Source organism: Ursus maritimus, unplaced genomic scaffold, assembly GCF_017311325.1.
Source record: "Ursus maritimus isolate PB19 unplaced genomic scaffold, ASM1731132v1 scaffold_4, whole genome shotgun sequence".
NCBI lineage: Eukaryota > Metazoa > Chordata > Mammalia > Carnivora > Ursidae > Ursus > Ursus maritimus.
Window position 1 is genome coordinate 46351479 of NW_024426552.1, and position 21212 is coordinate 46372690.

At 38.6% G+C, this 21212-nt stretch overlaps 1 protein-coding gene across 1 annotated transcript in view; it reads left to right on the top strand.

Moving 5' to 3' along the window:
- TMEM45A (transmembrane protein 45A) overlaps positions 1-17250 on the top strand; it is a 64946-nt gene extending 47696 nt beyond the window's left edge. Inside the window, exons 2-6 of the mRNA XM_008702014.2 lie at positions 2525-2716; positions 3969-4181; positions 5790-5974; positions 12702-12847; positions 16739-17250. Of these exons, the coding sequence (XP_008700236.1) occupies positions 2527-2716; positions 3969-4181; positions 5790-5974; positions 12702-12847; positions 16739-16832 (828 nt within the window). The 5' untranslated portion in view covers positions 2525-2526 and the 3' untranslated portion in view covers positions 16833-17250. The remainder of the gene's footprint in view (positions 1-2524; positions 2717-3968; positions 4182-5789; positions 5975-12701; positions 12848-16738) is intronic.
- The last annotated feature ends 3962 nt before the right edge of the window (positions 17251-21212 follow it).

A 21212-nucleotide genomic window follows, 5' to 3' on the forward strand; every position in this document is an offset into this window, starting at 1 on the left:
AAGTTATTTGAAAACTTTAAGTGGCTGCAAAACTTTTTAAATCATTCTCTTGATTTTAGACAATGTATCTTTTTAATTTGGTGCCTGTATTTCCAGTTATAACTTTAGGATAATTCCTGGAAATGGGTTTCCTGTACCAAGGAATATAAATCCTTCCAAGCTTCTTAAAACATATCAGATTCTTCTCCAGAAAAATACAAATAATTTATAGTCTGGATGTATTTTTCAATCCCACATAAAAGCATTTTTCAATACTATGTGCCTTCATAAACCAAGACAAACAGGAGAACTTAGTGACACTGTTGAATGAAATCCTTACTGATAATATAAACAGTCAATTAACACGTATTTTGTATGCTATATAATTATATTCTGTATTATTACAATAAAGTAAGCTAGAGGAAAGAAAATGTTATGAAGCAAATCTTAAGGAAGAGAAAATACATTTCCAGTATGTACTGTAAAAAAATCTGCATGTAAGTGGACTGGAGCAGTTCAACCCTGTGTTGTTCAAGAGTCAACTATACTGAGTCAGAGTCTCCCAGAAGGTTTGGATGATTCAGGGGTGTTCCAAAATGTCCGCCTGGGGGCTTGACTGGAAATTTAACAGACCTTTACTGTTTGGGTTAACTTCATAGTTCCCCCTTGAAACTTCACAGTTGTGAAGGATGTGAAAGTAACCCAAAGGGGTCTTCCCTGACCTGAGATGCCCAGTAGCCACTGGGATATAAGGAGATAAAGCCCTCTGCTGAGCCAGGGGAAACATGAAATCTCCTTTCATCAGTTCTCCTACATCTGGCCTACTGTGTGAGATTCATAAAGATGATTCTGCATTCTGTCTTCATTATTCTGTTGATGGTACAGTACATTTGAACAAAGTGCTGCTCATATAATTCAAGACTGATTTTCTGTAACACTGACCAAAAATGGAGGGTATTTCTCTTTATTATTTGCCGTACCATGTAAACGTAACAATTGTGTAAACAATTTGATTTGGCTTGGTATCCATCTGGATAGGCTGGGTTAAACTCTGTAAGCCTTAAAGGTTCTATAACTTAGCACAATTAATCTGAAGCAGACTGGTTGGCCATCCACTATGTTGTGGATAAGCCATGCCAAGATTGCCAAGGCAGGAGAAAGGAGAGTTAAAGGGGTCATAAGTGAGTCTTAACTCACTCAGCCTGGAAATGACAAATGCCATAGTCCATTGACCAGAACTAGAAATATGGTTTTTGTTTGTTTGTTTAGGTATAATAAAATCTTTTATTCAGAAGTTTCTATTTAAATTGAAGTTAGTTAACATATGTGTTGGATTGGTTTCAGGAGTAGAATTTAGTGATTTATCACGTACATACAACACCCAGTGCTCATCACAAGTGCCCTTCTTAATGCCCATCACCCATGTAGCCTATCCCACCATCCCCTTCAGCAACCCTCAGTTTGTTTTCTATAGTTGAGTCTCTTATGGTTTGCCCCTCTCTCTGTTTTTATCACATTTTATTTTTCCTTCCCTTCCCTTATGTGTATCTGTTTTGTTTCTTTAATTTCACATATAAGTGAAATCATATGGTATTTGATTTCTCTGACTAAGTCGACTTGTTTCACTTAGCATAATACCCTCTAGTTCCATCCACATCATTGCAAATGGCAAGATTTCATTCTCTTTGAGGTCTGAGTAATATTCCATTGTAAAAAAAATACCACATCTTCTTTATCCATTCACCAGTCGATGGACACTTGGGCTCTTTCCATAGTTTGGCTAATGTTGATAATATTGCTATAAACATCGGGGTGCATGGACTTCTTTGAATCTGTATTTTTGCATCCTTTCGGGAAATACCTAGTAGTGCAATTTCTGGGTTGTAAGGTAGTTCTATTTTTAACTTTTTGAGGTACCTCCATACTGTTTAGGAACATGGTTTTGAGTCACCTGGAGAAGAGGCTGGGAAAAGTCTGTAGAGGAGCACTTGAATATTTGATGAGCACTAATGGTATCTTTTATATACTCTGATGCTTGATACTTTGAAATTACTTAAAAAATTATAGGCAATTTTATATCATTTCAAGTTTTAAACATACAGGTAAAACTTTCATATTACTTTCTTCCAAATATGCTTAAAGTGTAACTATATGGTGTTGCACAGGCTATCATTTTAAGAAATCCATGAGCTCCCTATTAAAAACAACAGAACACTTGCTTAATAGTTGTGAGATTTGGGCAAGTCACTTATCTCTCTAAATCTGTGTCCCAATTGAAAATGGGTATGTTGTAAAAATTAGGGTAGAGATTATGTGTAAAACACTTGACATAGTGCCTAACACAAGGTAAGCATTCAATGAATATGAATTTTTCTCTTGTTGGTATTGTTGGTATTGCAGTGATTGACAGTAATATTGACTCCTCTTAAATCAACGGTATATCCATAATCATCAAGAAATAGTGTATTTTATGAGAATGAGCGATGTTTTGGCTAAGTTCTGGAAACAAAATATCTTCATCTTCTATATGTTCTTATCTTGGTAGACATGGGGAGTTTCAAAGGTCATGCCCTCCCTGGAACCTTCTTCATTATCATGGGTATTTGGTGGACCATCAAGTGCATTCTGAAGTATGCCTGCAAAAAGCACAAACGGACTTCCTACCTTGGCTCCAAAGCATTATTCCAACGAATAGAAATTTTTGAGGGAATTGTAATAATTGGCATGGCTATCACTGGTGAGTGGACCATTTCTGTGTTCTGTTTTCTCCTTTTGGGTATTTTTATATACAAAGAGGAAATTAAATATCAAATCAAGAAATTGCTAAAATGAATTTTTATTAAAAAATATCTCTGAACACATATTCTAATTGTAATTTCTATCTGATATCATTTGTTAGAAGGTGACACTTCATGTTTATACAAAGGCCTATTCCTTAATGAGTCAGTCATAGGTATTAACTTGCCTGCCTACTCAAGGCAAATTTCCTTTATTGAATTAGTTGGAACCTCTGAAATAATTTTATATCATTTACTCTGAAAGAGTAAACTTTGTCAGAAACCATTTTTTCAAAATGATGCTAGAATAATCAAGTTATTGTGGGAAAACCTCAGTCAGAGGTTGTTGCTGCTGGTGAGACTGTACAGAGGTGTCAGGCTGAAGAAGACCTTACTTTCAACACTCATCCTTTTTGTGTGATTCCTAAATTGAAAAGGGAAGTTAGGCCAGATGACTTCTAAGGCCTTTCATTGACTATAAGATTCTGTGGAAATTTTCTGTGGTTTTAGAATTCCACCGTAGCCTCTCCCTTGTGAAAGGCAGAACTCTCTCATTTGCCTTTGGATTTCTTCATGCTTTATTCATGGCAATACGTCTTTGTTATGGACACGAAATTACAGAACCACCATTTCCAAAAGAGAGGAATTGCCTTGCCAAATTCCGTAGATCGACACATAAGGCGGCATTTTAAAGGAAGTTTTACTGTTCCTGTAACTGACTAGATCATGCGCTATAACCTGTGTTTGCTCAGTTATCCCTAATTGGGGAAAAGCTGAACTCTAGTATTTTGATTCTGAATCAAGTACAACTCTCCACTTCCTGGCAGCTACCCAAAGACGCATGATGTGTCAGAAGGAAGTAATCAACCTTTGTAGGGTTTATCTAGTCATTAGATGAAAACGGGAACTAAGACCATCAGTGGAACTGATCAGAGGACTATGAAGAACTGAAATGATCAGCTCTGAAGATCTGAAATAACTAGCTGCTTTACTAAATTGGTTATCTTTAACTAAAAGTTGATCATCCAAACCTGTATTTGAACCTATAAAAGCAGCCTAAAGCACCAGTACTTAGCTGTTCGGGAACAGCCCAGAAAGAAGAATCAGCATCATTAGATTTGACTAAGCCATGTGAAGTTAATTCTGCATCTTTCTGCTTTCTTTGTGAAGTCATGGAGAGGGTTGCTAAAACTGTGATATGTTCCTTTGCAGGCATGCTTGGAGAGCAATTTATTACTGGAGGGCCCCACTTGGCCTTATATGACTATAAAGAGGGCCAGTGGGTTGAACTCCTGAGCTGGCATCATTTCACCATGTATTTCTTCTTTGGGCTGCTGGGTGTGGCAAATGTCTTATGTTTTATCATCAATTCACTTCCCACCTCCTTAACCAAGTTAATGTTGTCAAATGCCTTATTTGTGGAGGGTAAGTATAAGTGAGTATGTTCCTGTACCTTTCGCTATCCTTGGACACGTGTCTAGCCCTGTACAATAATATTGCTTTGGTGTCCTGGTGCTGCCTTGATCAATTGGGCCATCTGTTTGGGCCATGGTGAGATAGTCAGACGTCCTCCTTAGGACGCCAAGGATTTTCCCTTTCTACTGACTCATACAGTACAACCAGACAAGCACCGACATTTGATGTGCTTGATTCACATTTCACATCATTCTTAAAGAACCACCTACCATGGTTATTTATCTCTAGGTTATCTTGGAGAGAATCATTATTTCCATTTTTAACAAGTGAAACTGAGCTCAAGGTAGTGAAGCATGAATGTCCTGAAACAAGGAGACCACTCACAGCAACCTACTAACCTGCTAACTAGCTTTTTTCATGTTGATATAGTGAAACTCCACCATTACCTGATAAGTAGGGTCAAAAAATCAGTCACTAAAAATAGGAGGTCCTATTTTTGAGAGACTAATGAAAAACACTTTTTGTTCAGTTGATGTCCCTGTTACTGTGTAGGGAAAACAGGTGTTCAGTCATTTGTTTTCATTTATTGTATTTGTAAGGAATTGATTGATTATAGAACTACAAAAGCCCCAATTTATCAGGAGATAGTCATTTCCTAACTGTCTACCTTCCTTCCCACATCTGAAGATAAGGACTTTTGCCAACCCCTCCCTGAGAACAAAGGCTAACTAAAAGTTGGGCATCAACAACCAACAGCAAGATTTTCAGTATCTCAGGGTGTTACCATTTTGAGTGAACATCTTTTCCTCCTCGTCTACATGAAAAGGTTGAAGATAAAGCTGGAATCTGCTCATGGGATTAAAAACTATAGGTAGTTACTACTTCTGGGAGCTTCCAGAGCATCTTGTCATACCCATCAAAGTCCACTCTTATGATTTGTGTGTATATATATATATACATATTTGCTTACATATATACATATTTGCTTACTCCAATGGACCGAAATCCTTAAGGGGAGGATTTGTCTCATTCATCTGTGTATTCACCGTAACTCTTGGGTGTTACACTTACTATTCATCCTCCTGCACAGAAAATGCTTTGAAATATAGTTAGTCAAAAACATCATGGTATGTTAGACAAGAAAATAAAGGTTGAGACAGGGAAAAGGAGTGATAGATCTCTATCCTAAGAGGTAGTGATGACGGAACATCTGAGTGGCTCAGTCGCTTAAGTGTCTGCCTTCAGCTTAGGTCATGATCCCAGGACTGTGGGAGTCCTGCATTGGGCTCCTTGCTCAGCAGGAAGCCTGCTTCACCCCCTGCCTGTGCTCTCTCTCTCTCTGACAAATAAATAAATAAAGTCTTGAAAAAAAAAAAAGAGGTAGTGATGACTCCAAAAATGCTAGAAGTTTCCATTATTGTAGGAAGCAGAGAGCACTTGATATTTTGGACAAATTGGTGTGTGTACGTGTGTGTGTGTGTGTGTGTGTGTGTGTAAAATTCTGTGGGGTGGAAGAGAGAGGGGGGGGAGAGGGAGAGGGAGAGAGCGAGGGAGAGAAATGGTGGATGTCCCTTGGTTTCACTGAAAAAGAGAAACTATTTTTTCCCTCTCTATCAGCTTTTGTCATGTACAATCACACTCATGGCCGGGAAATGCTGGACATCTTTGTACACCAGCTGCTGGTCTTGGCCGTCTTTGTGGCAGGACTGATTGCCTTCTTGGAGCTCTTCATACGGACCAATATCACCGTGGAACTTCTTCGGACAAGCTGTATCCTGCTTCAGGGGAGCTGGTTCTGGCAGGTGAGTCGGGGCCTCCGGTGAATGTATCTGGTATCTCCATCGCACTCTCCTCTCTTTCATGGGGTATTTTGATCTAGAATCAGAGACTTCCTTCTGATGTGCTGCCTGTAGCGAGAACATGGGTCTTGGAGAGGTGATGTTTCTTTGAGTAGCCCAGAAGCCCTGGTGGGAGTGCTGGCAGAGCCGCCGGGAAGGAAGTGGGGTGTGTTCATCTTCAGCACACACCGGAATATCCATAATGTAGGCCTTCTGAGCCATTGCTTTTTGTGGGCAGCAGGCGCTAATAGTAAAGCAGTTTACAGCCTAATGAGTGATAAGCTTGAGAAACATATGAAAGGCAGGAAGGAGAGGAAATGATTACTTACTGAGAAACGATGATGTGCCAGCCACTCTACAGGACGATTACGTACATGTTGCTTCCTTTTGTCCTCACAGTGACTTGGAAGTTAGGTATTGTCATCCCAAATTTACGGACAGGACTCAGCGAGACCACATGACTATCCCAGATTCATACAGTAATGAAACTAGGATCTAAATGTGGGTCTGTCTGACCCCAAGTCCCAGGCTCTTTCCATTTTACCCTGTTTACTACCTAACCGTGGCGTGTTGTCAAAAACATGTATTCCAATTAGTGAACTTATGTTTCATAGAGACTGGTAAATCATAATCCAATATGCTCATATAGATGTAAGGAAAGTCTGAGATGAACGGTGAACGGGGTTCAATAGGGGGTGACTTCTTCGAGGAGACGTTGCATCACCAGAAGGCAAGAACTTGGGATGAGGTTATTGCAGGGATTTGCAAACTAATTAGTGTTCCATTAATAATTAATGATCGATTAAGAATCTGAGGGAAGAAGCATGGGCTGTCAGAAGTGAGAATAGGTTGACCTAATGTTGTCCCTTTTGGCGGAGAAATAATGTTTTCATATTTTACCAAAAGCTTTTCTAGGAAAGCGCTATGAGGTTAAAAATCTTTGGGCATAAATCTGTGACTATTTAAAAAATCTTTTCCATCTATCAGTATGTCTAGACTAGTTTCTTTTTTTACCTGGTGGCCAGACTAAATAAGAAGAAAAATGAACATTTAATACCATTGCAAACACACACACTGGCAGGAAATGAAGGTTTAACTGTAGTACCTCTCCCCACCCTCAGATTCCTGCGAAACAAAAATGTCTAGAGACGTAGGTGAATTTATTTTGTTTTTATTTCGATGCTATGTGTGGTATATGAATGTTAATGGCCAAAACTCTGTCTTAAGCTGATATGACATTATGATGTGCTTTTCATCGTATTTTTTTTCTTCTCTACTTGTCCACAGGTGGTTAATACTAGTGCATAAACAATATGTACACAGATTAGCACACCTAGACTCTTGGAACCATAAATAAGGAGATGCAAAATGTATGAGGCAAATGTTCAGATTGGCCATTTTTTTTATAACTCATAATAGGCAAACATAGAGGGAACTACGCTCCCAACCTATAAAAATAGTTTCTTTCCCAAACCTCATTACAGTCAGATATGTTTTCTCAAAAACTGTCATGAGCACGCGATGAAGGAGTGCACTTGAGTTGTGTCTTTCCACAGTGTCAGCTGTATTCAATCATAAAGCCAAGTTAAATCACAATGATAAAGCAGGTTCAGGATTCCAGACTCAGTGACATTTCACCATGTGGTTAAACTTGGCTTCTTACGCAGCACCCAAAGCAGGGCAGAAGACAAACCATACAACGAGCAAGATAACAGAAGGGTGTAGGAAGTTCACCATGTAAACGCGCTATCAGTCTGTGGGTGCGCAGTTAAGATAAGGTCTCGGTCTGGTCCGGGTCCGCTCTCTGCACTTAGTGCTTCTGATGTTCAAGCAGTGAAGGATCTCTGTTCTGTTCGGGGATCAGCTGAGCAGAGCCTTCCACAGCAGTTGCCTTTTTTAAGAGGTCAGACATGAAGGGGGGTCAGCTATGAAAAGTTGGGCAGTTTGCTGCCAAAATGCTTCCCTTTTTAAAGGGAATTAATTGGTTTTGGGTAACTGCAGAACTCCTCTGGTTCTGCTCATTATCAGTTCTGGGGTATCAGCTGATGCTTGTCCCTGCAATATCTCCTAGCTCCTGCTTGACATGAGAGACTCCATTTTGCTCTCTACAAAAACCTATCCCTACCATGCAATTTAAAAAAGAAAAAGATACCCTTCAGGCCCATTCAATCCATGAATCATGGCTTCTCTGAGACTCAATGTGGGAAAATCAATCTTTCTTTCTTTTTATTTATTTGAGAGAGAGGAAGAGAGAGAGAGAGAGAATGTGTGAATGGGGGGAAGGGGCAGGTGGAGACGGAGTGGGAGAGAGAGAATCTCAAGCAGATTCCCCACTGAGCACAGAGCCCTGGAGGTGGGGGGGGGGTGGGATGGAAGGCTCAATCTCACAATCTTGAGATCACGACTTGAGCTGAAATCAAGAGTCGGATGCTTAACCGACTGAGCCACCCAGGTACGCCTGGGGGAGAATATTTCTAAAGCTCATTTTTGCACTTTGTCATTTCCAAGTTCCTTCCCATGATTATCAGAGTTGAGGCAGAGACCATCAAGGGAGGAGGAAGATGCTTCTGCTGTCTTTGCTTCCCATTACTTTGAACAGTAACTTCTGCTGCATCACCCACCCCCACTAATTGCCCCGGGGACTCCTCCCATGACTTCCCAGATTGCTGAGCCCAAAGTAAAATGCAGCCTTGTCTTGCCTTTAACAAAGATAAAAGTTCATTCAAAGATGTCAAAAAGACCCAACTAAGCAGTAATGGTCTGAGGTCTGATACGGTAGATCAAACACTTGTTTAAGGCTAGTAGTGTTGAAATAAGTGATTGGAGAATAAGACGTAAAACACGAGGAAATTCAAACTCTAACCTATGGGAAATGGGCCCCTGGCCAATTCTAATCCACTATGACCTCACCTTAAGTTGATGACATCTGCAAAGACCTTATTTCCAAATAAGGTCAAATTCACAGGCACCAAGAGTTAGGACATCAACATATCCTTTTGGAGGCACACAATATAACCCACAACAACTCTAACCCTTACCTCTGGGAGCTGTAGCAAATCATTCCCCAAGCAGGGATAGATGGGAAGATGGCATTGGAAGGACATTGGTGGGACCAGTTGGTAGGAAATGGGGAGCTGGTCCACAATTCATTACACTCAACTCTCCCTAAAAGATACCTACTTGACACAATTTCTTTGTCACCTTTCATGAGTTGCTGCAAAAGGAGAGCATGAGAAGAATGGGGATAATGATATCTTATTCTTGGGGTTATTATGAGAACTGAGAATTATTGTGAAGTTTATGTGCATGAATGAGGTTAAGATGCCCCACTCCTAGTGATGCATGTACTGGGTGGTACAAACGGTAGTGCTCTTTCCAACTAAAGGGAATTCTTTAGAACGGGAAATGGGAACAAGTGATTAAGGCCCAAGTCGTTTTTTCCTAATTTACTCAGGTTATTTGAAATTTCAAACAGAAATGGAATTAACGTTTCACTCAATGCTGTGGACTAAATGCTTTTTTTTTTGTTGTTGTTCTTGTAAGATTTCATTTATTAGATGTGTGATCCCAGACAAATTATGAAACCACTCAATTTTCTTATCTGGATGATGAAGACAATAATACATTAAAATGAGATAATAATACATCATTTAAGGGCCATTGTAAGGAAAACTCTCAAGCACTGTAACTGACATATAGTTAGCCAATACATGGTGGACATTCATACAATTATCCATGTAATTATCTTGGTATTATACTTCATTTATTTCTAGAGACCTGACATATGTCCATCCCCCATGTCCCCATCCCCCCATTTGTCCATCATTTGTCCATCTCTCTCTCTCTCTCTCTCTCTATCATCTTGTTTTTTGTTAGGATAAAATTTCCATAACAGAATATACTGTTTTAGAGTATATAATTCAGTGCCATTTAAGTATATTCACAGTATTGTGCAACTATCACTGCTATTCAGTTCTGAAACATTTTCTTCACGCCAGAAGGAAACCCTGGAACCCTGAAGCAATCATTCTCTTTCACTCTCCAACTAGCCCCTGATAACCATTAATTTGCTTTTTGTTTCTATGAATTAACCTCTTCTGGATATTTCATGTAAACAGAATCATACAATATGTGACCTTTTGTGTCTGCCTTCTTTCCCTTAACATAATGTTTACAAGATTCATCTATGTTGTGCCACATAGTAGTGCATCCTGACTTTATGGTTCAATATCCCATTGTATCGATATACCACATTTTGTTTATTCATCATCAGTTGACAGACATTTGGGTTGTTTTCAACTTTTGACTATTGTTAATAATGCTGCTATGAACATTTGTTTATGAGTTTTTGTTTGAATACTTGTTTTTAGTTCTTTTGGGTATATACTTAGGAATGGCATTGCCAGATCATGTGATAATTAATGCTGCATTTGAGTTTTTGAGAAACTGTCCAGTTGTTTTCCACAGTGACTGCACCATTTTATATTCCTACCAGCAATTTGCAAGGATTCCAATTTCTCCATATTCTTACTAACACTTGTTATTTATTATTTTTACATCCTAGTGGGTGTGAAGTGGTATCTTCTTGTGGTTTTGATTTGCATTTCTCTAATAAGTAACAATGTTCATCATCTTTTCATGAGTTTATTTACCATTTGTATACCTTCTTTGGAGGAATGTATCTTCAACTCCTTTGTTCATTTAAAAATATTTATTTTTTTGTCTTTTAGTTGTTGAGTTTTAGGAGGTCTTTATACATTCTAGGTATTAATTCCTTACCAGATATATGACACAGCAGTACTTTATCCCATGCTGTGAGCTCCCTTTTTCTTGATAGTGTCCTTTGATGTACGAAAGGTTTTAATTTTGTTGAAGTCCAATTTATCTATTTTTTTCTTTGATTAATTGTACTTTTGGTGTAGTATCTAAGAGGTCATCCCCAATCCCAGGGCATGAAGCTTTCCCCATATGTTTTCTTTTAAGAGTATTATGGTTTTAGTTTTATATTTAGTCTTTGATTTGTTTTGAGTTAATTTTTGTATGGGGTGTGAGGTAAGGGTCCAAATCCATTCTTTTGCATGTGGATATCCAGTTGTCCCAGCACCATTTGCTGAAGAGACTACTATTTACCCATTGAATGGCCTTGGCACTCTTGTCAAAAATGAACTTTCTACAAACATATAGATTTATTTCTAGACTCTCAATTCTATTTCATCAATCCACATTTCTATCATTATGTCAATACCACACTATTTTAATTACTGCAGTTTTTGTAGTAATTTTTGAAATCAGTAAGCTTGTGTCTTATAACTTTGTTTTTATTTTTTGAGGTTGTTTTGGCTATTCTGGGTTCCTGGTAATTCCATATGATTTTGAGGATCAGTTTTCCATTTCTGTAAAAAAAGACCATTGGGTTTTTTTTGTTTTTTGTTTTTACAATGATTCATCAGTTGCATATATCACACAGTGCTCATCACATCATGTGCCCTCTGAGGGTTGTGGAAGGGGAGGTTGGTAGGGGGTGGGGTAACTGGGTGATGACCATTGGGATTTTGATAGAGATTGCACTGAATTTGTAGATTGCTTTGGGTGTTATTGCCATCTTAACAATATTAAATCACCCAGTCCATGAACATGAGATGTATTTCCATTTATTTAGGTCTTTGATTTCTTTCAACAATGCTTTGTAGTTTTCAGTGTACAAGTCTTGAACCTCCTTGATGAAATATATTCCTAAGTATTTCAATTTTTTCAATGCTATTGTAAGTAACATTGTTTTCTTAATTTAATTTTTGGGTTGTTCATTGCACGTGTATAGAAATACAACTGAATTTGTGTGTTGATTTTGTGTCCTGCAAGTATGCTGAATTCATTTATTATCTCTAATAGTTTTTTTTGTGTGTGTATATTCTTTAGGGTTTTCTATATATAAGATTATGTCATCTGTGAATATAGATATTTTCATTTCTTCCTTTAGAATCTGGATGCCCTTTATTTTACTTGACTAATTTTTGGCTAGAAATTCCTAGTATAATGTTGAATTGAAGTGGTGAACCCTCCTCTTATTGCTGATCTTAGGGGAAGAGCTCTCAGTCTTTGATCATTGAATATAATGTTAGCTGTGAGCATTTATTTATTTTAAAACCTCTTTATACTCTAATTTTGAAATAACTGGGTGAGACTGCACAACTTAGAAACATGGTACATTCCCTGAAAGTCCACTAATCCACAGAGATGATTACTATTCATATTTTGAAAATTGCTCTTTTTTTTTTTTAATGATTTTATTTATTTATTTGACAGACAGCCAGTGAGAGAGGGAACACAGGCAGGGGGCGTGGGAGAGGAAGAAGCAGGTTCCCATCAGAGGAGCCTGATGTGGGGCTCGATCCCAGGACTCTGGGATCACGCCCTGAGCTGAAGGCAGATGCTTAACAACTGAGACACCCAGGTGCCCCGAAAATTGTTCTTTAAATGTCCTTAACATTTTTTTTTTTTCAAAAATATGGCCTGGTAGATTCTATCTGTATTACTAAAGCAGGCAATAAGACCTGATGTCTTATCTGTATCATCTCAGATAATTGGAGTTACCTTAGTTAAGATTAATCTTAGAACCAAACATTTTGAAATGTACTATCTTTGGGAATGTGGCTGATTATTTTAACATGTGCTTTTTGTTTTTAAATTACAGATTGGTTTTGTCCTTTATCCCCCCAGTGGAGGTCCTGCATGGGATGCAATGGATCATGACAACATTATGTTTCTTACCATATGCTTTTGTTGGCATTATGCATTAAACCTCATCATCATCGGAATGATTTATGCCTTTGTCGCTTGGTAAGTTAGTGATTTTTTTCTTCATGTAAGTTCTATTTCCTGGTATATGATCATCAAGACTTGAAAGTATTGAACTTTAAATTCAAAGGCGGACTTCATTCCTTTGTATTCCACAAGACAGGGTAATGTAGTAGAAAATTATCTGCAAACCCAGGAAGTCCTCCTTGAAAGAATAAATGCTTGTTTAAAGTTAGACTCACTCAACTGTGTCTCAGACCTATGTGTCACCCTTCAACACACTTTTCTGTGCCATCATATCTTTGTATATGCTGTCTCCTTTTCCAGACTGTCCTCTCCATACCTGCAGTGAGCCTTCTACTTGCCCACATGTACATCAGTCATAGCAATTCACAAGCTTGGTGTCATTTTTTTGACCAACATTTATGTCTCCCATTAAATTTAAGTACATGATTAATTTGACATTTGCTCTAGTATTTCTAAAAGTAAGATTCAGTTGAAAATCATGTTTTTAGACCCCAATGCAATGTTTCACAATGGATGAAGAGCAATATAACAGATTGATAAAACACATATTTCTAGCTCTGCTACCTATCAGCTGTATGACTTTGAGCAAATTATGTAACCACATTAAGTCTCAGTTTTATTGTTTACAAAATGGACATAATAATAGTACCTGAATGAGATGTGTATTTAAATTGTTTCGGACATAATAAGGGCACAGTTCTTGTTGTTCTTGTTCTTTTTGTTATTTTTCTTGTTCTCCTCCTCCTCCTTCTTCTGTATCACAAAATGCATAAGGTATAGGCCCTAAGGGGGAGAGATAGACAATTTAAATACAGGGCAATAGGTGGAAATAGTAGAACAAAGCACTATTGGAGCCCAGAGGAGGCTTCCTCGCAGGTGAGAATTAAGTTTCAGGTTGAAGGATGAAAAGGTATAGAAAGAGCTGAACATGGTGTCTGTCTTTAAGGTAGCTAATACCAAAACACAATGGGTCTGGCTGGTCCCAACTACTAGGCATGCAGACTCCACACTTAATTCTTCAGACTTCAGCACTGACCTAAATGTTCTATATCTGCGGTCTTCATTTGGGTGGCCATGAGCTATTTGACTATGTGGTTGTTGAGCACTTGACATGTGCCTAGTGCCACATTAATTTTAATTAATTTAGATATCTGTATATCCATAGTGACTACCATATTGGGCAGTATACATCTAGTAGGTTCTCTAGATTCCTAAAATGTGGTAGATGTTTCTAGGCCCAATGGGGTCTCAACCTCTTCAAAAACTAGCATTCTACTCTTCTCTCCCAGGTCACCTCTCTTGCTTTGTGCTTCTTTGAGCTTCACTGCTGATGCAGCTTTGGTGCTGGGTCTCTAAGTAAGAGAACCATTTCCTTGTCTAGCTCCAGATGTCTCTGCTGGCTTTGGGTCAGCTTACTTTGATCTTCTAGAGGTCTAAGTGCTTCTAGAGGTCTAAGTGCTTTGGGTACTGGGAGATTCTAGCTTCTCGTTGACTGATTTCTATTAGTCCTATTTAATTCCTCCAAAGCATGCACATGGCTGTTAAGACTGGCTCTGCCATTGAGTGAAATTTGGCTTCTTCCTCTGTTGTTCTAGGCTGACATCTGGGCCTCATCTCCTTAAGGGCTGGGCAGCCTCCAAGAATAATGGCAACATTCAAGGAGCCTCTCTGGCTCATGTCAGCTCCCTTCCAGTGCCAAAAGAAGACTACTGTCTCTTCCTGTTTCAAAAAGCTTCCGACCTCTCTTAACCACTTACAGTTTTCTGGAAACCAGAAAGTCCATGTTGAATTTTTCAGCCTTTACCTTTTTGACCACTCAGTCCCCTTACCTGGCATATCCAAATTAAATGCCAGTCTCTTCTGTGAAAACTTCTGTGACAATTCTAGCCCTCATCTCCCTTCATGAGTTTGTACAGGACTTTAGTCACTACTACCCATTTTAACAACTGCGATCTATCTTTACTCAGTTCACATCGGCCTTATCTGCTAGCTCCATTGTACCACCTTGAAGAAAATACCCTTTTCATATTTTGCACAGGTCTTGGCATGCCGTCAAACATATAGCAGGTACTCAATAAACACATTTACTGTTTTAATAGATCTGCTTCAGAGTTACATGAATATGGGCTTTATTTGTTTGGAAATCATGTTTCACATGCTTTTCAGTCTTGCTCTCATAGTGCTCTTGGAAATATAAGAACAAGAGCTCATGTTGTGAGGTATGTTGATATAAACTTAAGCAATAACTTAAAAAATATCATGAAGATCCAGTAACTTTCAGTGAGGTCACATGGCTGGCTAATTCAGTTCTATAATCATAAGGAGTTTTGACAATCCGTTTTTTCAGGGTTTGGTTGGAATAGTTTGTAATTCAGTCACCAGTGATGGATTTTCAGGACATTATATTGGAATTTGTTTGACAAAGTGCAAAGATCACCATGGAAACAGAACTGGGTTATGGAACTACAACCAGCCAAATCTCAGAAAAATGAAGTTGTACTTCCCAGCTTTCCAGAATAATAGTTCAAAGATTGCCTCATTCAGCCCCATAACTTTCCAGAATAATGGTTCAAAGATTACCTCATTCAGCCCCATACCTACAGTTCTGAAATGACAACTCATAGGAGAGACTTATATGTTTGGAAATTTTATTAGATGCTCTGTATTTCCTATTTAAACACCACTATTCATAGAACTATTTCAAAAGCCCCTCTCTATGGGTAGAGAAATATGCCCACTTTCAGGTTGGTTCCCTAAGCAATAATTCAGGTAACTTATTTCGAAGAACAAAATAGAAATGACCAAATTCCAGGAATATGATGGTTTGCCTTCTGGAAGTTTGATTTCCAGATAGACTCTGAAAGTACACCCAGAGTCTCAGTTCTGCTCTTTCTCTTACTAATCGAAGAAAACTTATGGGAGCAAAACCTCAGACACATCCTAACCTTAGTATTCTGGACTAACATCATTCCGGGAACTAGCAACTATTTGCACTTCCTCTTTATCATTCCAGCATTTAATCTGTCTCCAGTGCCCACTGATGCATGTGCCAATACTGAGGACGTCAGGGGGCAGAGAGCCTGAACATGCCTCAGCGTGGTAGCTTGTAACAACAGCAGACACAACCCAGAAAGGAAGAGTGGGAAACAGGAAAAGTCGCTAGGGTCTCTGCTAACAATTAATTTGTAATAAGTAGCCATGTGTTTGTTTTATTTTCCACAGAGCCATCAGGAATGAATCTAATTAATGGACATTTAATCCATTTTATTTACCATGTATTGAGGTTATGCAATGTAGAGATACCTGTGTGAATCTAAAAAATGACACAAACACTGTCCCAACATTTAACTTATTTAAAGAAATTAGTCCTTCATGAGAACAGTGCCTTGAAGAGCTGAGGACATTGGGAGCAACATCAGTAGTCAATTAAGAATCAAGGCAAATTATTTTGATTGGTCTCCTTGATCTTGATGAGGCAATGGTTGTTATTGATACTACTCAGTTGTATATTGAAGGAGTTAATGCTGAGTTGAAAGTGATGTAGCCAGATGTGGACTTGATGCAAAAGTTCTCGGCTGAGCTTGGTTTCATCTGGGCTTGCTGCAGACCAGAGATTCTCTTGTTTGTTTTAGAAATGATCAAAGCTATGCATAATTAGGCATTTTCTGATGCCTAATTAAATAATCATGTTATACATTTAAAAACTGTGTTACATCTGTTTACTTACACCCTGCTTTAATCCACAAAAAGTTTTCAGGTAGCTCCAAAACCAAATAAAAGTGACTTCCTTTTTTGGATTGCCTCTCCCATTTGCACAGATAATTTGGAGTTTGTTGTATTATAGATACACATTGTTCTGAGTTTTTATTAAATGGCGTAACATGAGTTGCCTTTCATTCTCCTCAGGTTGGTTAAATCTCGACTTCAGAGGTTCTGCCCCTCAGAAGTTGGACTCCTGAAAAATGCTGAACGAGAACAAGAATCTGAAGAAGAGATGTGATTTTGATGGGCATTTAGTCTTTCTGGATGAGCCTCTCTTTTTTGGGTTATTTTTGTTTATGGTTTTATTTTTTTGACCTTTTGCTTGGAGAACAGGCGGCTGAGGATGATTCTTGGTATATTGTTTGTATTTCCAATTTGGTTAAAGTATTTGAATTCAAATATTTTATTTTTAGGTTTGTAAGTACTTTGGGTGATAAATGCATTTTGCACATCAGTCATGGTATTTGGGGCCTGGAGCGACTATTCCCAGATCATCTAAAGTTAACATCCATGCTAAGAAAAATGTTTTATTTGCCTTATAGATATGCTCAAGCTTCCTGGGCTTACTACCACTGTAACTCATGAAACATGGAATTACACTTGTTTCTCTTGTTGCTGCAATGAGAAATAAATGAATGCAGGAACCTTGGTACAGACACCGCAACACCTCAAGTCTTTTTTTTTTTTTTTTGGTACATTCTCATTGTTTTCTTTCTTTTTTTAATTTAAATTCAATTAGTTAACATATAATACATTGGTTTCAGATGTAGAGTTCAATAACTCATCAGTTGCATATAACACCCTGTGCTCATCACATCACATGCCCTCCTTAATGCCCATCATCCAGTTACCCCCACCTGCCTCCCCTCCAGCAACCCTCAGTTTGTTACCTATAGTTCAGAGTCTCTCGTGGTTTGTCTTCCTCTCTGACGACTTCTCATTCAGTTTTCCCCTCCCTTCCCCTATGATCCTCTGTGCTGTTTTTAGCAGCAATGTCCACGATAGCCAAACTGTGGAAAGAGCTGAGATGTCCATCAACAGATGAATAGATAAAGAAAATGTGGTATATATACACAATGGAATATTACTCAGCCATCAGAAAGGATGAATACTTACCATTTATGTCAATGTGGATGGAACTGGAGGGTATTATGCTGAGCGAAGTAAGTCAATCAGAGAAAGACAATTATCATATGGTTTCACCCATATGTTTCTTTAATTCAACTGCACCTCACCCTTGCATCATGAAGAAGGAGCAGTGTGACAAACTCCTTTTTGTGAGACATCTCCTTCTGTAGTACCTGAGTTGTCCCCTGAGAAAAGCCAGCCAGCAGTCATCCTGAGTTGTGCAGTCTTTTAGAGAAGACAGAGAAATGATCCCTAGGACACATGGATGCAAAGCCATGAGGAATTGGGAAGGGGGAGTTATGATGTTATCTCTAAAGTAAAAAGTCATCACTACACCATAGCATGGCCTCCATACTGTCCCCTCTGCTGAAATAGTGGAGGGGTTAAAATAAGGAAGAGTATTTTATGGATTACCTGTGTAAAAAGTCAGAGCTCTTACTTGTCTTGCACTAAGTAGCCCTTAGTGGAGAGTCAGGAGATCTTATTTCTAATTCTGTCTCTACAATTAACCAGCCTCTAGGACTTTAGCAATCACCATGTCCTCTCTAAAGTAAGGGAATTGAACTGGATGAGGCACTTTCTGGCTGTCACGTCTTATGAATCTAGAATCTCTGAGAGAAAGTGAAGCCAACGACAGCTGATTTAATACAATGTTAGTCAGAAAGGCCAGTCCCTGCCATGATAGCAAAGGTAAGGAAGGCTTTCAGAATCCTTGAGGGCTGATTGAATATAGAAGACAGGAAGGACCCTCATGGGCAGCTGGAGGTGAAATGTGGGCAATTAAATCCTGAAGCTCCATGGCATTCTAGAAGCACTGACAAATCCGGAAGTCTGTCCCAGTCTGGTATTATCACAGTGATACTGGAGAGGGAGGAGGTGAGTAGATTCTTTAGGCCAAAGAACTGGACACGTTCATTTTTTTAATTTAAGGGTCGGAAAGAACTGATGTGGGTGCCTAAACACTTATTTTGAATAATACGATAAACCTGAGTACACTTCTGGTGTATGAAATGCCCACATGCATGTGGTGTCAGCGTGTGATTATGGCATTCTGTTCCATGCATGTCCTATATCTTTTCTAGTCCAGTAAGCTTCTATAACTGGCAAGTTTGTGTTTCACACACATGCCATTCATGAAGATGGCATTGCTGGTATGTAGGCCTGAGTGGGGACTCTCAGAACAATGAGCCAAAGCCAGAGTAAGGTTGGAACTTTGAAAACTGATGTAAGTGTGAATATTCCGGCAGTCTTTATGAGAGAGCAGAAACATCCTTTCCTCCAGTCTCTGGACCAAAAGAATGCAAGAGAGATACAACTCAGTGAGTTCTCAGCGGGGGAATATTTGGTTCAGGTCTAAGGCCACAGTCTGGGGCTATCTACCTCTAGTCCCTGAAATGAACAATACATTTGAACACCATTGTTGTAACTTTATGGAAGCCTTCACCAAGGAAGGAGTGGGAGAGGGTAACCTTCCTTATTTATATTTGTATTTTATCTCAACCCTTCCAAAATCTTGGGGTCTCAATTCCTGAGCCTTTGTCAAACTTCCTTTGTGGGTATCTCATGCTTCATTTGCCATAAACAAAGTAAAGAAACTCTTTTACATAACTCAGCCCAGTATCAACATTGGCTCTTGATGTGACACTAACTTCTCAGTGATCTCTGTAACTTTCACTCTCCTTTGCTTGAGAAATGCACAGTGCAGCTTCTGGCTACATTACCTTTCAGCTCATTGTTGAAATAGGAGGTGGGGTGTGATGTACTCCTCCTCATTTTATCACTCCAGGGCTCGTTAATGGAGATGATATTGGTTGTGTTTGGGATGTGGGTTCATAAGGTGGTGCAGGAGTCACTGGGGACTAAGAACAATGAAAATAAAAGCTGAGAAGTGAAGAATTCTCCCCAAGTTCAAGGAGTCAGTAGATAAAAAAACCATGAAAGAAAGGTTTGTAGACATGGAGAATAGATCCAGAAATTCTATATTCTGTCTAATGCGAATGAATTCCAGATAGAGGAGGTTGAGAGAATCGAGGACAAACTTAGAATAAAAGAATTTCCCCCATGTAAATGGCAATGAGGGGAGATTTTTGCTTTAAGCTTAAGGAGGGACTTCAAGAGATGTGCGGTGATGAGAGTGACTGGGTTTCTGGGCTAAACCAGTGAAAATGGGAAAACTTAATCCTTTTTATATTTTAAGTTCAATTTATAAATATTATTATTCTATTTTTGAGTCTTGTAAGTTTAAACACGCGATTTTAAGAAGACTTTGATGTTAGGGCACAATTTTACATTTAGATAATTAGATTTCCCTTTAAACATCTTAAACTGTAGTTATGAATTAAATATTTTTAATATTCTTCTTAAGAAGGAAACTTCAATTAACTGACAAATCTTCCCAAGTTAAGTTATTCTTGCAAATCTAATGTATTAAACTTATAAATGTGGTGAAACATAAGTGTCCTTTTTAAGAAAAAAATTTTTGGGGGGGAAAGGGAGAGGCAAAGGGAGAGGGAGAGAGAATCCTAAGCAGATTCCACATCCAGTGCGGAGCCTGATTCAGGGTTCAATATCATGACCCTGAGATCATGACCTGAGCTGAAATCAAGAGTTGGGGGCCCAACTGACTGAGCCACCCAGGGGCCCCAAAGCATAAGTGTTCTTTAATTTTCTGCTACAGTGTGTAAACTTAGTGAAAATCACAAGCCTAAATCTGTTACTCAATTAAACATTTATAAATTAGACCTGCAAGACTAATCAGCATAGACAAAATTATTTTCAAAATTATAAATACCTAAAATGCTACACAAGTATAATTTCTTAACACAAAAATCTCATTATGAGTTTGATTCTCTTAAACATTACTGTACTTAATTCTAAGCCTTTCCACGATAAACTAGGCTTACTGTTAAGGAAGTGATTTATTTATGATAGGCAGCATTGGGAAATACCTAGTCCGCTCCTTGAGCTCTTGGACCCAGATACTGAATGGAACAGGATTCTTGACAGTGACCCTAACGGCACATGCTGAATCCTGTTATTTATGGTCACTCTATCAGACTCTCCACACAAGCTGTCTCCCAGCCTTTTAAAGCACAGGGAAGGCACCATCCTGAGCTGGAGTCATACTTAAAATTATCTGTCTTTTCCACCTACTCATGGAAATCTGCCGCAGTCGCCCAGGCTGTCATGCCACTTGATGGAATTTCATTATTCTTTAGCTCTAAAGATATTTAAATATATTTCCTTCTGAGTATAAAGACTTCTGAACTTGACGTTATCCTGCACTTTTTTTTTCCATATATTTCCTATTGGGTAAGACTCCTCAATTTTTACAGATATTGAGGTGATAGTCTAATGAATTCTAGGTCACTTTCTTTTAAAGATAATTCCAACTAACAGCTGAGGTTAGATGCCAGTATTTCTTTGCCTTCACTGCTTTAAAGCTGGGAGAACATTGTTCAGTGTGTGTATGTGTTTTGGGAGGGACTGC